Consider the following 17175-nt stretch of genomic DNA (forward strand, 5'->3'; position numbering starts at 1 on the left):
GAGTTTGTTCATTAACATCATTATTTTCAAAACCAATTGTTATATATTGTGGTCTTTCCATACCACTTTCCATACCAAGATCAAACAAAAAGTTAGTAGCATTGGGTACATTCTTATAAAATGTTTTCCTTTCATAAAAGCTAAAGTCTACATTATTCTTTTTACTTAAACCCTTTTGCACAATAATTCTGTTGTCATTACTAGGATCAATACTGGGCACACACCATGATATATCTCTAATTTCCATATTAGCGTCATTAGCAACTGCACCAGGATTAGCATTAATTCTATAGAGAGCTCTGTCATTATTATTTCTTTTTAATATTATTTTAAATCTTACACCATATATAATCTTTTCTAAATCAATTTACGAAACAAAATAGATCTCTCATCTTATCCATCATATACATATGACCTCTTTCTGCAGCAACATGATCACCTTTGAGTTGACTATTCCTATTATCTATATTTCTAACAAACCCACTCTCATATTCATCATCAGTACTAGTTAATAACTTATACATCAATAGATTAGGATGACAATGATCTATATGTTCAATAGTCCTACCACCACTAGTTTCAAGCTTAAATGAACTAAACATTGCCATCATACAATAATTAACTAATCTTATATTAGCATCATTAGCAAATACACCACCAGCATCATCTGATACACCAAACTCTATCTCTAGATACGAATCATGCAAATTTAATTGATTCGCTTCTCTATTGAGAATGATATTAATATTAGTATTAACCGTATTTATTGTTGCTAGATTATTAGGTTTATGTTTTATAATCTTACTTTTGTTTATATCATTATTATAACCATAAACTGTATCCAAATTAAAGTTCATTTTTATAGTCCAAAAATTTAACTTTAACTATAACTATAACTATAATTATAACTATAACTAAGACTATAACCAAAGCTATAATTACAACTATCGGGCTTCGCCCATGTTGGGAAACCAGGGCCGTAGGCCCCTTCATCATAAATATAATCTAAAATTTGAATATAAAAAATGACAGATAACTTAATTCTATATGAACTACAAAAGATACATGATGCTTCAACTAAAACTAAAGAAGAGCATACATTTAATTTTAGAATGATAAAGCCAACAGAAAAGTTTAACTTTAGTGAACCTATACTTAACTCATCAAAATTAGATTTAATTAGATTATTTGTTTATAATTCAGTGTTTAATGTGAATAGAAGGAACAATCAATTCTTATATGATACCCAAGGTGAAACATGGTCAGATACCCATATTTTAGCTGCTATACCAGGTGCATAAGAATTAATCGAAATAGCAGAATTAATAAAAGAAGAAACTAATGGTAATGTTATAATAGAACCTGATAAGAAAACAATGAAAAGTTTAATGGAAATAAAGCAATTTGCAGTTAACTTTGACAGAAAATTCAACAGCCCCATTACTAGGATTAAGAAAAACAGTTTATAAAAAAGGTAAATATACATCACAGAAAATTGTTGATATTATGGGTTTTAATACTATTAACATTCATTGTAATGTGATATCTGGTGTTAAAGATAATGGGAATAACAAAGACATACTATATACTTTTACTCTAACAGAACCACCAGGTTACTTGATAAACATTATACCAACTAATATCTTGTATCAAAATGTAACTAAAGATAGAACAGAATATATAGAGTTTCATATTAAAGATGAGCATGGGAGACCTATAGACTTTAATGGCGATGTATTGAGTGTTACTTTGCATCTGGTGTAGATATATATATATATATATATATATATATATATATATATATATATATATATATATATATATATATATATAGATATCAACATAAACATAAACAAAAACTCAATTACAAAACTCTCCGATCCCAATTAATTCTTTGTTTACCAGTAATAGTTTTTACTTTTAGTTATATCAATGACAATGTAATTATATGGCTATTTCCATACCTTATTACATATATTAGCAAAATCATTATAACTAAGTTCAACATTACTAAAGAAATCTTGATATATAGATATGAGGACTTTACCTCTTTGTTCAAATAAAATAAATAGATTACAATTCTTTCTAACACTCTGTCTATCTATTGTGAATAGATTTTGATTACGATATATCATATTGCAATTATTATGTCTACCTCTACAAGGGTATTCATTAATAACTGGTTTTTTTGGCTCTAACACCAACGAATATTATTAGTTTTTTCAAGTCTTTGGGTAGTTGATCGGGAATGGGTAAATCTTTTATATCTTTAACAAACTCTACATCTGCTTTATCGTCAACAGAGTTGCGACTTTGTCCATTATAACTCTCTACACCTTCATATTGATCACAAGTAGGACCAATGATGTATAGCTTATCAAAGTATATTCTTGCCAGAATTAGTTTTTTTTAATAAGAATGTCTTGCGGCATTCCTTAGGACCAGATATTATACATCTAAAGTTCTCTGGGAGTGTAGCTTCTGTAATTATATTATCATCATTTAGCCATGATTGTAGATCTTCATTTATGTTTACAGAGATCTTGTTACAAAGACATTCTTTGTTGTTAGTTTTATCCCTTTGATGTTAACATTATTATTATCATTAACATTTTTATTATCACTATCATTAACATTATCGTTATCATTAACATTATTAGCAAAGCTACTTCGTAGATCATTATCATTATCATTAACATTATAATTAGCATTATCATTATCATTAACTACCTCGTAGATCATTATCTTTATCAATAACATTATCTTTAACACTATCATTATCATCATCATTATGATTATCATTAACATTATCATTAACATTATAATTATCATTAACCTTATCATTAACATTATCATTATTAGCAAAGCTACTTCGTAGATCTTTACTACAACCTAAACAAAAACACTCATTATATATTTCTGGATATTTACATTGATTAACTAGAATATTCAAAGCATTGTTAATTCTAAATCCTCTATTAATAAGATAGATCATGTATAGACAATATGCACCACAATAAGATTCATCATATTGTTGTATTCTCTCATTAGAGCCTAGATCAACATATTCTTCTAACAGTAATGACGGGGTTTCTACACCGAAACTATCAAAGTAATACACAGGACCACCTTCTCTTCTTATAACTAAAACCCAATGTGTACCATCAGTTGGATGTAGATTCACAATAATGTTGACGTTAGGTTCACTTGTGTTATCTGGAGTTTGATCTCTCATTACAATTTCAATTGGTGTTAGACTTATATCTTTTCCTATATATTTTATTCTGATATCACTCATAGCATTATTATCAATATTATATTTATTATTGAATTCCTCAAAAAATAGGATAAGCATAATTAATAGGTATAAAAATGGAGACAGGTAGCGCAGTTATAATTTTTCTTTTCTTAATTGGAATTTGTTATATAATATATGATTCAATACCAATTAAATATACAAACCTAGAAGAAAGCTTTGGTGGATTTATTAATAGGAGTCTAGTTAGATTTGAATATGAAAAGTCACCATTATATACTATTGTTTATGGTGGAACTGGAACAGGTAAATAATATTTTGTTAGACAATATTGAAAAGTATACATAGATCCGCGAAGCGGTTGCACCGATCAAAACCAAAACTAAAAAAAAGACCAAGACCACGACCAAGTTTGGTAAACCAAAACCAAGTTTGGTAAACCACGAACGAAGTTCGTTCACCGATCAAGCTAAAAATATAATCATAGTATGTAAAGATGACAGAGATTGGATAGATCCTGAGACTGGTGAGTTTTATATTGGATTTAATACATGCGATATAAATATGATCACATCAAAAAAGTCTAAATTCAAAGATAGTGTAATAGTACTTGATGATATGGGTGATAAGTTAAATCAAGATATAGCATATTATTTCTCAGAAGGAAGACATTAAAATATTCAAATGATTATAACGTGTCATAAACCAGCTCAAATAATTAATACAGCAAGAATGATTTGCGATACTGTTTATTTAAAAACTTATAATGGAGCTGATCTATTTAAAAATTTTAATGAAATATATAAATGTGAACTTAACTTCAATAAAATAGTTAATGAGTTAAATAGTAACTATTATAATTGTACAGACGGAATGTCAGATGAACTTCGTTATGGTATAATTAAATATAATAGGAAAGAGAATACTTTTATTATTTTTGATAAGAATAGAACTATGATATATGACTCGAGAGTGGGTTTCCTAGATTTAAAAGCTCTTACTTTAAAAGATAAATTAAAAAGTGAAGATAAAAATAAACTTATAGCATATATGAAACCACTCATGATAAATGCTACAGATAGAATTACTATTAATCAAGATAATTATCAGTTCTACTTTAAAAAACTTCTTACATTAAAAGGTATTAAAATACAGAATGATGTTTTAACACAAGAAATGGCTAAATCTGATGGTTTTAGGTTAGCATAAACTATGTTAGGAATTATAGGTACATGTTTTATGATATATATTTATAAGAGTCCTGATACAACAGTAAAAACTGCTAGACATGTCGCAACGAGTGCAAGTGATATTTTATTTAGAGCAACACAGCAAAGAAAACAGTTTATCGAAAAGCTACAAAGAGAATATATAAATAAAGAGACTGGAATTTTAAATAAAGAGGAACGAAGTTATTTAAGCAGTCTATATGGAAAAAATGAAGAATTTAGAGAAGAATTTATAAATTTTGTTAGAGATAAAGAGAATTAGACCTTAGAGATATTAGATAAAAGATATAAAACTAATACACTCAATACGTTAGGAAAGGAATATTTAGCTAAATGTATCCTCTCTAAAAATAATACTAGAGATTTAATTGAAATATTGGCTAAATTCATGATCAGTGAAACTGCTTGACAGATTTTGACCAATTGTAAATGGTTATAAAATGTTTAGAGTGTAGTCATAAATGTGGACTCCCTTTTAATTTAGCTTTTCTTTTTTCATCATCAAGATATATCATGAAGATAAAATTAGTAAATGTGTATGTGGTGATAAAATATTATGTGGTATTTGTATGAAAACTGATTGTTCTTTTAAAGATGAATCTGTATATAACTCTAGCTCTAGTATTTACTGTAACTCTAGCTCTAACTCTAACTCTAGCTCTAACTCTAACTCTAGCTCTAACTCTGGCTCTAGCTCTAGCATTAACTCTAATTTCAGCATTAACTCTACCCCTAACTCTAACTTTAACACCAAAGTTTTAACTAGAAGTTGTAAAAAATGTAATTCTGTAAAACCACTAACTGATTTTGATGAGAGTAAATATACTTGTAGAAATTGTACTTCAGCTAAAATTAATTGTCTATATTGTCCATCTGTTGTGAGATATGATGGGATAAGAGCTCATGTAGAGAAACAACACCCAGATGTAGAATTAACTAGAGGATTTAGTAGAAATTTAACAGAGCGATCAGCAGATCCCAGATCAACAAAGTTGCCACTACGTGGATCAGTGGAACTGGTTCCTAGATCTGTTATTGGCCAAACTGGGGAAAGTTGTTCGTGTAAATATTATAATTTTGTATCATTTCTTATTAATAATGGAGTAAATATAGAAAAAGTAAAAGGGAATATAAATTTATTGAAGAGTATAGATAATTTAATATAAAAAACATAGAAAAGTAAAAAAAAAATAAAAAAATTTAATTAAAAAATTTAGATAATTTTAAAATTTATTTAAAAAGAGGGAAATCACTCTTTAAGCGCGATAAATATTGATTTTGTACTGGGGCATCACTCCGATAGGGCGATTTTGGTCTTAAAGAGTGATTCGCTCTTAAAAGAGGGATTTCATTCTTATTTTGAAATTTTATAAATTTTTTCATTTTTGGAAAAGTTAATTTTTTAAAATGAAAAAAATATGTAAAATCAGCTTTCTTTCATATTTAGCAACCATTAACAGTACATGAAGTCAGACTATAACTCAAATGTGAATTAGTTCGACTATAACTCAAATATCTTGAAAATTATGCACAAAAAATGAACTGAAAGAAATTTGTGAGAAATGTTTAAAATAGCTTTAATTTTTCTCCACTAATCTGGTGAATATTCAAAGGGGGAATTTTGAGTTTACCTTTCCAGCATTTATGTCAATGACCAGAACACTGGAGTCGAAGAACTTATATTTGAAGATTTATTTGGAAGAGAAGATAACATTCATTACTAAATTTTGTTGCAATCTGAAATTTAAATCTCATTATCTCAAAAAGTATCTGTCCGATTTAGTTCCTCTCTCTTGCATGTCTTATATTATAGGCCTGTGGTAGTCACTGCCAAGTTTGCTCAATTTTGAACCCACAGTTTTGGAGCTATTTACATTTGAAAAATTCCCCCACATATTAAGATTTGTTATAGAATTAAAAAGGTAGCCCCACTCCACCTCCTTGCGTACAGACCTCATTCTCATACAGAGTGTGTATCCAACTAATAGTTATCTTTTCAAAAAGTTTGAATTTGATACCTTTTTTAGTTCTCGAGATATTGCTAAAAATCCGTATATTTTATATCCAAGTTTTGCTATTTAGTTTTTATGCCTTAATAATGCTTGTTTAATAAATGTTATTGTTCCAAAGAGCTATATTTTGTGTAGCCAGGCGAAAGCCATGGTGAATGGCCAAAAAGTGCCGTGGAGTATAAAGGTCCCCACATGGAGAATTATCCTAGAACATTCTTTGTGAAGTAACCTGTTACGCGTTACTGACTAGCCAATCAGAATGAAGATTAGTTACAGGAGTTACAAGCTATATTTTTGTTACGAGCTACTGGTTGTTACAAGCTATTGGTTGTTTCAATGCTACTGGTTGTAACAGGCTGAATTTGCAAACGAGCTTATTATCATTTTCTAGAATTAAGCGATTTCTTAATTTAATGTTAGACTTAGAGTGAATATGTAGTAGTGGATAAAACAAGGAAACCAAAAAGCAGTAAAATTTGGCCCTATTCGACATGCGCGATTAGCGTTTGAGAAAGGGTCAAATTTTACTAGTGGTTGTTTTCCTTGTTTTATCCACTACTAACGTTTACGTTTTTATATTTGCAAACGTCTTTTTGCAGCGCCGATGGTTTTATAAATCTTTGAAAGTCAAGAACGATGTTCACAATATAAGGCATATTAGAAGCTTTATGGACCGGTCTCACCTTTTCTTCCAGTTACTGGTTACAAATCGTTCTGAGAAAAATACAATTAACTTACATAAAATTAAGCATAAGACAATAAGTCTTTTTTACGCTCAGTCAAATCTGACTGGTTTGTTCAATTCGTTAATGTTTGAAGAGTTTTACATTCAAATCGACAATCATTAAAGTTAATGTTTCAAAAACTACTCCCTACAAACGTTTTTTCTCAAGTTCTATCCTAAAATTTTGAATAATTCTTTTTCATCACGGAGATTGTAGAACTAAAACTACTAAAATACACTGCCCTTATATGGGCTTAAAATATTTTACCATTGTATTCCTTATAAAATAGTTAAATAAGAGTTAAGAACCCCAGTAAAATTGAGGCTGATGTTTTCAACGATTAATTTACAGAAACTACCTAGCTCGAGTTTCATTTCCGGAAAATATTGAAACTATCCTCATAAATTTCCGAAAGTTAAGAAAGAACAGGGTAACGTAAGATTTAGTGAACTGGGTAGTTAATAAATATTATCACTGAAGAGAAAATGGTTGTATTAACTAAGTCATAGTAGTGTTACATGCATGAACCCAAACTGTCCGAAAGCGTTTTGTAGTTTTTTTTGTCGCCCAGTTGTTTTCTTTGCGATGGATTTCGTGCGTAGAGCATACAAAGTTTGAATTGCAGACGAAGATCACTTAGCTTCCTCGTTTAACAGCTACTTTAAAAATATAAAGAAACTTTGGATCTCTTCCGTTTGTGCCCCCCTCCCCAACTTAGTGGATGCATATTATTTTCGGCCCTGAAGCACGTGCCATATTTTTACATAATAAAATACTATGTAATGAAACGCGCTCTGTAACTGGGGATGCTTAACGTACTGGGGGGGGGGGGGGGTCGCAAACGGACAAGATCCGAAACTCTAGATTTATTCACTAACCAATATCGGCAGTCCAAAATGTGTTCTTTGGCACTAAAACAGACTGAATTCCTCCAAAGTCCGACACATTCCACCTGGCTGACTCACTGTGGTAGTAGTAATACAACCATAACTTGACAGTTATTAACCCGTCTTTCTCATTAACATCTAATAACTGATACAAATCCATGAAAATATAAACTGTATTGTCAAGCAGATCTGCCGGGGGTGTGTACTTTGGCAATGAACTCTTTAGTTTTTCAATTAACCTTTTCTCGTGCTCTACGCCGTTTGTTAAATTATAAATTGTGGGCCCCCGATTATATTTGCAATTAGTGGTGGAGGATATTAACAATGAAATTAGTAAGAATCGTAACATACTTTTGCGGCTGATAAATTTTCACAAGTGCTCTAAAGTTGAATGACTAAATCAACTCTTAATGCAGTTGTTTTTTCTTGAAACAAATAACACCGTTCAGATAGAAAAGTAATTTTCTGATAAATTAATTTTCTTCTTAAGAAAGTAATTTTCTGGATGACAGATAGATCAAATGGCCGGCTATAAATTCCAAAACAGTGATCAAAATTTAAGAGGCTCAATTCGTTAATAACTTTGGCAATTCAGTGGTTCTTCAAAACTTTGTTCTTTTTTAATATCGATTCAATGTTGAATGGACTGTATTTTCACAGGCGCTTTCAAAACAGATGAACAAGGTTTGAAAAGTTTTTATAGATAATTAAACTCGATTAAACAATAACCATTCTAGCAGTGAATCAATAGAGGCTTACAAATTGTTAATGATATGAAGTGACGTGAGATTAAATTAAAAGCTCATTTTTTTGCTCCGAAAACTTCAGTCAGAAACGGACGAGTTCGCCAATGAATAAACATAAAATAAAACAATTATTACGCTGAGTAGGGTTTAATAATGGCGCAGTAAACGCGCCGTATAAAAAGATTCAGAGATAAATCCAATAACTTCACAAAGCGAAAAGTGCTTTAAAACCATTGAAGTTATCTGAAGCTCTTAAAAACATATATACACTGCTTATTATAGATTAAAACAACTAGTTTTAGTTTGTTCAGACTGTCTTATAAACTTTCATTTTGATCACTGAAGGTACTGAAAGTAGGGTTAAAATAGATTCTAGGGGTGAAGACACTAGCCAAGAATAACAAAAATATGTACTCTAATTTGAACAAGTTTTGGACTAAAAATCTGGCAGTGAACCCACTTTACTTCTCGATGATCAGTTGCCTTCGAAAAGTGTCATGACTGAATCCGAATCAGACCGTTAGTCGTACCTTTTACTAATTATGCTTAGTTTGTCTTATAATGGGGTGGCTCTTTTTCAGAACTGTTTTCACTTCCTCCCCTGGTGAACGCAAAATAAGCCGAGGTAAAAGTACGTCGACATAAAAACAAGCCAAACGTTATGTATTAGTTATGTAATCTATCAGAAATAATACATTGTTAACCGTTACAATCTACACTGCGCATAGTATTATAGTGCATAATGTATTCCATTGCACCAAAGAAACAAATTACGCCATTTTTTAGACATCCAGTGGGTACGGGCCTCAGTGGACCGCTGTCCATATCCATGCCTCTCATTCGCTGTGGGATGTAATCCAAAAATTGCGTGCCGGTTATCGCGGCAAAGCCAGGACGCGTGCGAAAAGCGCTCATTGGCCCACCAGGGTCAACTTAAACTAAGGGTATCCCAAATCTTATTTGTCCTCAATTTCCAAAATCGACTTGCTTTCCTATCGGCTTGCTTGACCGCCACCTCTTTGCCTACTTTTTGTCAATTAGAGTTATGATGCACTAAACGTAGTGAAAACAAATAACAAGTAAAAAAACGTTAAAACTGCTTTGAAATTGTGATGGCAGTGTTTAAATGAGTTTTCGGTTTTCGTTAAAAATTTCACAAATGCGTACAGAGGTGTTTCATGGGTTCTAATGTGTTGTGGTTCAAAATTTTGAACGCCTTAAGGAGCAGCTGAGTGGTTATATGATATCTTATCTGTCTTCTTATAAATTTGTGAATCTTTACGTTTTGCCCAATTTTTAACTTACTGTCTTGCTTTTTAGTTTAAGTATTGATTGGTCCCAGTTGATCTCTAATAAAGCATACCTGATGGAAATTTATGGTTTGAATTTATATTTAAAAAATAAAATAATTTTGAAAATACCAGTAATTCTTTGGGTTTTGCCTATGGTTTTGTTGACTCTCTTGCCTTCGATGATTCACATAGGACTCAATGTTTTACTTCTGATTTATATATATATATATATATATATATATATATATATATATATATATTGTTTTTAACAGTTCTGACAAAAATTGTGCATAAAAATATTAGTTTCTTTAACTCCCAATTTTTTCTTTCTTTTCTTCTCCTATCTAGCAAACCCATTCATTAAATGTATATAATCTTGTTTATTCTCTCATGAGGCAATTGTGACTCTTGTAGTTGCTTTTTAGTAATATATTTTTAACATTTTTTTATAACGGGTCTAATGGCAAATAGAAACGTCTTAATTAAATTCAAATGAAATCTAACGCTGACCCTATTTGTTTCTTAAAAAATCTCATGGATTATTTTGGTTTTGAATGTTTTTGTGGTCGTTTTGATAAACCTATCATTTGTACCTTCGACTAAAGACAAGTTTCATTGGCTCACTGAAGAGAGAATTATGAATCCAGTTAATGATTTGTTCCTAATTGATTATTTTTGGCCACCGCCAGCTTTCAAAAAGTATCATAAATGATGTAAAAAATCATCAGTTGCCTTTTTGTCGTCCTTTGGGTTGCTCCATGACAGAGCCCTGGTAAAAACAAGTGCCATAGATTTTCTGATTTAACATTTATGACAATTTTTTTGGTTTTTTTTCTGTTGTCACTTAGTTTAAAATTATACGGTTTAAAAATGGCTCCCAAAATTTTTTACTGGGCTTATAGACCTATTTGTTTTTGGGTCTTTTTACGTGGTTGCAAAAATTTCCTCCCTGTTATAGAAATTAGATTGAATCTGTTTAAAGATCTAATTTGAAATCCTTGGTTTGTTTGACAAAGTTTGAATTTCAATGTGTCCCGACAAAACAATCCCAGTCAAAAAGTTCTAGACAAAACAAGTGCAAATATCAAATTTTTCACAGACGAAGCGGTTGCAACCAAAATTGTGCTTAAAAGCAGACAAATCAGTCCCAGGCACAGAAGTCTTAAATAAGTGTCTGAAAAGGAAACTTGTTTTTAAAAGAGTGGTTAAAAAATCAGTTTAAAAAACGTTTTGGAAAAAAGCAACCCTATTTTTGTAGGGCGGATTGTCAATTTTGGAAGGTTTTCTGACGTGCGGTGTAAATTTTGTGTTAAAATTGAACTTGACTTTCATACTTTCCTCTAAGGAGATCAAATTGAGGCGTTTTGGAACTGCCTTTACTTTTATTTTAAAAATTGTCTGCAAGTTTAGTTTGTTTAATTGAAACTGCCCTTTTATCGCTCATCGATTCATTTGTTTTGAAATAATTACATAGTGACGCTAAATGCTGAAAGGAAGAAAGTGAGCAATATCAGGCGGTATATTAACCGTAATACCAAAAGGTTCAGTGGAACCGATCGTCATTAAAATATATGAGGTGTGTATAATCATGAACAACGTTATCTAACCCGCGATCAGGTCTGTAGGTCAGCAGATTGCTTATTTTTATGATATGAACAATCACTCAAAATGAACACATGGGTTATTGGGAATCAAGCAAAAAAGTTTTTTTTCCTCTCAGTAATTGATGTCAGCTAAGCTATATGACGCAATTTGGAAATCTTTCGTTAAAAAAGTGTAAAATGACTTAACTAAAAATAAAAAATAAATGAAAAGTATATGAAGACTGCCCGATAACCGCATTTTTTTTCAAAACAGTCAGAATAAATAAAAGTTATAATAAGAAACGTGCCTATTTATATTTGTGTCAAGTAGTGTATCGAGTGTTAGTTTTCAATTAAAAAGCATCCGGCAAATTTTCCTTATCCCTCTGTCAAACGACTGTTTGCTTCTTGTCCAATACAAAATACTAAAAAATAGTTTTTCTGTCAGCAGCAGACCAGTATAAACCATATGACTGAACTTCGATAATCGAGGAAATCAGACAGCCAAACCGTGTATGTTTGAAATATAAGATAATTGGAATTTTCAAGTTAATTCTAGGGTGGCAGAATAACGCACAAAGATGTATCACTGTATAATAAAGACATTGTTGGGGGATTTTGGCAACTTTCTGACACTTCCAAATGGGAGGAAAAATATCACTGTTTTGCTTTGTTTTCGAGGGAGGTATGATTTCTTTAATTGGCATTTTCCATGCTTTTTACCAAAAAAATTGAAACATCAGTAATCATCAATGCTTATAGGCCACCATGTCTTTATCCGTTAAGAAATTGATCATTAAAAGTAAAGAGGCAGCTCCAACTTTCATAGCACTCAAAAGAGAAAAAAGTCTTTTGCAATATCTTTATAATAAAAAATAACAACTTTTGAAAGAAATTCAAATGGACTTAATGGTAAACAATATGGGCTTGCTGAGATTCGTTCGTATGATTTCATTATTACACAGCTAAAATCAGCTTATTTTCTTGAACAAAAAATAAAATAATTGATCTCTAAATGTTCCGACCCACTTTAGAGGGTGGAGGAACTAAAAGCTCGCTGGTTTTTTTGTTCAGTCAATATTCCCCGATCAATATATCTTTCGTACAGAACAGTGAGTGGTATCATTAGTATGGTTTTTGCGCGTAGAATAACAAATTAAAAAGAATTTTTCAAAATTTCACGTTCTATAACGAATTACGGCGGTAGTTTTGTGAACGGTAGGCGCTTTTCCATTGTTTTGTTCACAATCTTTGTTACTTTTGCTGAGATTACAATCAGTGTTGCTAAAATATTTGATAAAATTGTTAAGGAAAGTGTAATTCGTCTAACTTTGAAAATAAACGAAAATTGTTGAATGGCCTGAACCCACTCCTATGGCTAAATCTTTAAAATTTCAGCATTTTGAAAATTCTTCTAGGAAAATTACCCATTAAATTTGTTTCCTTAGCCCACTTGTCCCAATTGAGCAACAGAACGGACAAAAATGCTGTAATGATCATCGTTTGCCTAGATGAAAACTTTCATTTCCGAATTGTAAGAAAGTGTTCTGGAAACAACCATTTGGCGATATTACGCTAACTTCAATCGATTTTTGTCAAAACTGCATCATTCATTTTTGAATCATAAAAAGCTCTAGCCAACAGAACTAACACGCAAAAAAATTTGAATTGATACTTTTTCTAACAGCCGCGCAGTGATATCAAAGCTCGATTAAATCTCATTGTTCATTTTTTTGCCAGGAAAAATTACTCGGATTATATTTTTGCGCTATCAACTTTGTTCTTTTTGTTTTTTGTTCCAACAACAAACAACTCTGATTTCCTTTATAATAGTTCAAAGAAGACCCAATGAAGCAGTATTGTGCTTTCTGAGTAAAGCTCCGAGATTTTATGACTCAGACAAAGTTTTATTTGGCAAATTTTAAATGAATTTTTGAATTTTACACGTATTCCTTGTTCTCTTTATTCTTATAGTTGATTCTGTTTAATCATAACTGGAAAACGCTACCTTAGGAACAGATAACGAAACTGCTAACGCTTCCAGTTGATATCGAATGGATTTTCTGTAGTAAAAATCGATTTATTTTTTGTTGAATTTTGCTTGTTTAGATTGATTTTTTGTTTCCTTTACCTTATTTGCAGTCCAGAATGATTTCAAATTAAAGCTCAGTTACTGATCAACCCAGTTTATTGGATTGCATTATAATTTATATGAGAAGCTTATGGTAACATTTGGCTTCAACATAAACTCTATGTTGAAGCCAAATGTTACCATAAGCTTCTCATATAAATTATAATGCAATCCACTAAACTGGGCATAAAATTTTTCGCTAAATTTTGAGTTCTGAATGCGTATTCGATCTTTTTTAGTTAATTCACCTAGTCTCAGTGATTAGATTTTCAATTGACTTCTTAGGCATTAAAAAATAATTTTTGTGCATATTTTCTCTCTTTGGTTGTATGTTTTACGGTTTTTAAAAATTGTCTTCATAAGAAATATTAAGTTTTTGAGATTTGCCCTTTTTCATCTTATGTCTGTAAAACTTTGGGATAGTTCAGGTTAAAAAAGTGTCGCTTAATCTTTCAACTTTTACAGTGTTTTCTAATTTGCTCTTTTTTATTTAAATATAGATTTTGTTTGGCTCGTGTACTACGAGTTTTCATTTTTCAAGTTTGGAGGTTCTTCATTACTGTCATGTCTAATTATCGCAGTAATAACAAGCCGCATATCACATTAACGACGTTGAAAAACGTCGTTTTTGATTAATGATTTTTAGTGCTATGATTGTATTTTAAAATTCCGCACTGTTTTCTCTCAAATGTCAATTCACTTTTTGATTTTTGTCTCTATTTGTTCTTTTTGTAGTCGCATGACCTTCTGAGTAATAACAGGTCTCATTGGCTTCCTATGATTGCAGAAATGAAGCTATTTAATACTTTCGATTGATAGCTGGGGCTCGCATGAACTTGAAATTGGAAAATTTCAAAAGATATAAACGTATTCTTGCCTTCCTTTTTTCTATTTGTCTACACGTTTTTTTGTACTCGAAACAGACAACTCCTGTATTTTTTCTGGTGAAATGCAAGTCCATTTGCATGTTATAGTTTTTGTCTGTTGCTCTCTTTTGACTTTGTTATTACGTTCTTTTCTTTCAAAAAAGGTACATATTAAATTTTGCTCCTTTTTAAGGCTTGTTGTTTTTATTTTTTTGTTTGTCTCGTTTCTCAATCTCTTTTAGTGCAGGTATCCTCGACCTTCTAATGAGGCATTAGTCATTTTGTTCATTGGCTTCAGTTTAAAGCTATTTTTAAACGGAAATACCTATTGCTTCCTCATTTGATTGACAATTAATTCTAAATAGTGGTTGAGAGGGGCCGTAACATTATGTGCGAAAATAGAACAAATGATATGATTGGTCATCAATTACAAATCCTAAATGTAAAAATTTTTGCAATATCAACCAACAGCTCAAGCTTAAATTTCTATTCTTCAGCAACTATAACTTTAACTAAATTCAGTTAAATTTTTTTAATGGCAGCTTCTGTTATTTAGTGCTATGGTTTGAACAATTTTAAGGTAACGTGTATTGAGCGTACCAAACAAACAGCTTAAAAAACAGAATTTGTTCTATATATATATATATGGCATGAATAATTTAAACTCGTAACTCGGGGACACTTCTTCCCAAGCTCTATCGGGGCGAAATTCATTACAAGATAAAAAAAAAGCATTCTCACTAGATTAATTAATGTCCAATTAGTCATGTTCTGATGGAAACAGATGATCCCCTTTGATTCTTAACGCTTCTTTTATATATCTACAGGTAATTGAAGATACAGAAGGTAAACTTTGCGACCACTTCTGTATTTTTTTGTATGAAACACAAGGAATTAAGTGATCTATGAGTACGAAATTTAAAAAATGAGATATCAATATCATCTGTAAACTACTGTCAACATTTCGAAAGAAGAAATGAGACCCAGAAACAAAAGTTTTCGGAACATTGTTCAATCCCTAAACTAAACAAAGAAAGTCTAAGAGCTTTCGTGATCTGCCGAAAAAAATCAGTTAGAACAATTGGAACCAGAAATCATAGGCAACTCTTAAACAAACAAGTCAGAGCTCAGCCTCAATTTAGTGAGCTTCAATTCACAAGATTTTCGCAGGACCGAGGTTCTTATATGGACTCTTGAGGTTGCTTGCACATTACTGCGAGAAAACATTTCTCGAAACAATCTCAGCAGGGTTGATTAGAGTCGAGCTGCACGCCTTTAGAAAAAAGTTCAGAACTTGCAGATGTTCCCCTCAACTATCAAAAATTGAGTTTCTTAATTCAAACAATTTCTAGAGCTGAGTTTGATAGTTTTGCACAAACATCAAGATACATAGATGTTTTCCTTTGTCACAGAATCACAAAGATATCCGGGTCGAGGTTTTTGGGTAAGTTTTTGTAAGAAATGCGGTGATTGCGGTGAATACGCTGAAAATAAATATTTCACCTCATTTCACCGCATTTCCTACAAAAATTCACCGCAAAATTCACCACCTTTCTTACAAAAAATCACCGCATCTAGTTTTATGGCAAATTAATGTAAGAAACGCGGTGAAAGCGGTGAATGCGGTGAAAAAAATAATTCACCACATTTCACCGCATTTCTTCCAAACATTCACCGCTAAATTCACCGCATTTCTTACAAAAGTTCACCGCATTTGCTTTCCAATGTTTACTCAATCTGGTTTAAATTCACAAGAAATATCAAAGAAGTATCTGACAGTTGGCGCAGTGGATTAAGAAGTTTAAGGCCTGCAAGTGGTCAGAGGTTCGAACCCGTGTGTGGGCGATTCTTATTTGTAAGAATGCTGAGAACGCGGTGAAAATAAATTATTAACCGGGATTCTCCCCATCCACCGCAAAAATATGTACGAAATACGCGGCGAAAATTATTATTTTTAACCGCATTTCACCGCTTTTCTTACGAAATATCAGCGCCAAACCCCGACCCGGGTAAGATAACAAACCTGACGAACTTTAAGGTTCTTGCCAAACAATGGTAAAGAACTGGTAAACAATAAACAAAACTAAAATTGATAGTAATTCTAATTTTGTTATTATCGGAATTATTATCTCATTCGCTTATTAAGCAGAAGCAGATATCAGAAGTCAAACGCAAAATGAAAAATCACGTCCAGGACCAAAATAAACTTCCGAACCGAAGTTTAATCACATGACCATCAGATAAAATGAAAATTTTTTCAGCTCATCTAAATTTTCTGTGTATAATCCTGCAGAGATAAGCTCTACAAATGCGAGTTGGATTTTGTATACTTTCAGTTCCAATTATTTTATATTACAGTTAAAAATTTTGATTTCCTTAGACCCCAGATCACGACAATGATGTTAGAACCGAGATGGCGGCAGTCAGAGTGATAGCTTGGTGGAATCA

General features: G+C 31.4%; 1 protein-coding gene across 3 annotated transcripts in view; it reads right to left on the bottom strand.

The window, feature by feature from the left end:
- The window catches only part of LOC142338423 (neuronal acetylcholine receptor subunit beta-3-like), a 32785-nt gene extending 21135 nt beyond the window's left edge, over positions 1 to 11650 (bottom strand). For 2 of the 3 annotated variants that reach the window (XM_075388181.1, XM_075388178.1), the window contains exon 1: positions 8101 to 8826. In XM_075388181.1, the coding sequence (XP_075244296.1) occupies positions 8101 to 8458 (358 nt within the window). In that variant the 5' untranslated portion in view covers positions 8459 to 8826. Of the gene's footprint in view, positions 1 to 8100; positions 8827 to 11617 lie in introns of those variants that run through there. The other variant, XM_075388180.1, reaches the window with a different exon arrangement.
- Positions 11651 to 17175: the final 5525 nt, after the last annotated feature.

This window comes from Convolutriloba macropyga, chromosome 4 (genome assembly GCF_964194025.1).
Source record: "Convolutriloba macropyga chromosome 4, txConMacr16.3, whole genome shotgun sequence".
Lineage (NCBI taxonomy): Eukaryota > Metazoa > Xenacoelomorpha > Acoela > Convolutidae > Convolutriloba > Convolutriloba macropyga.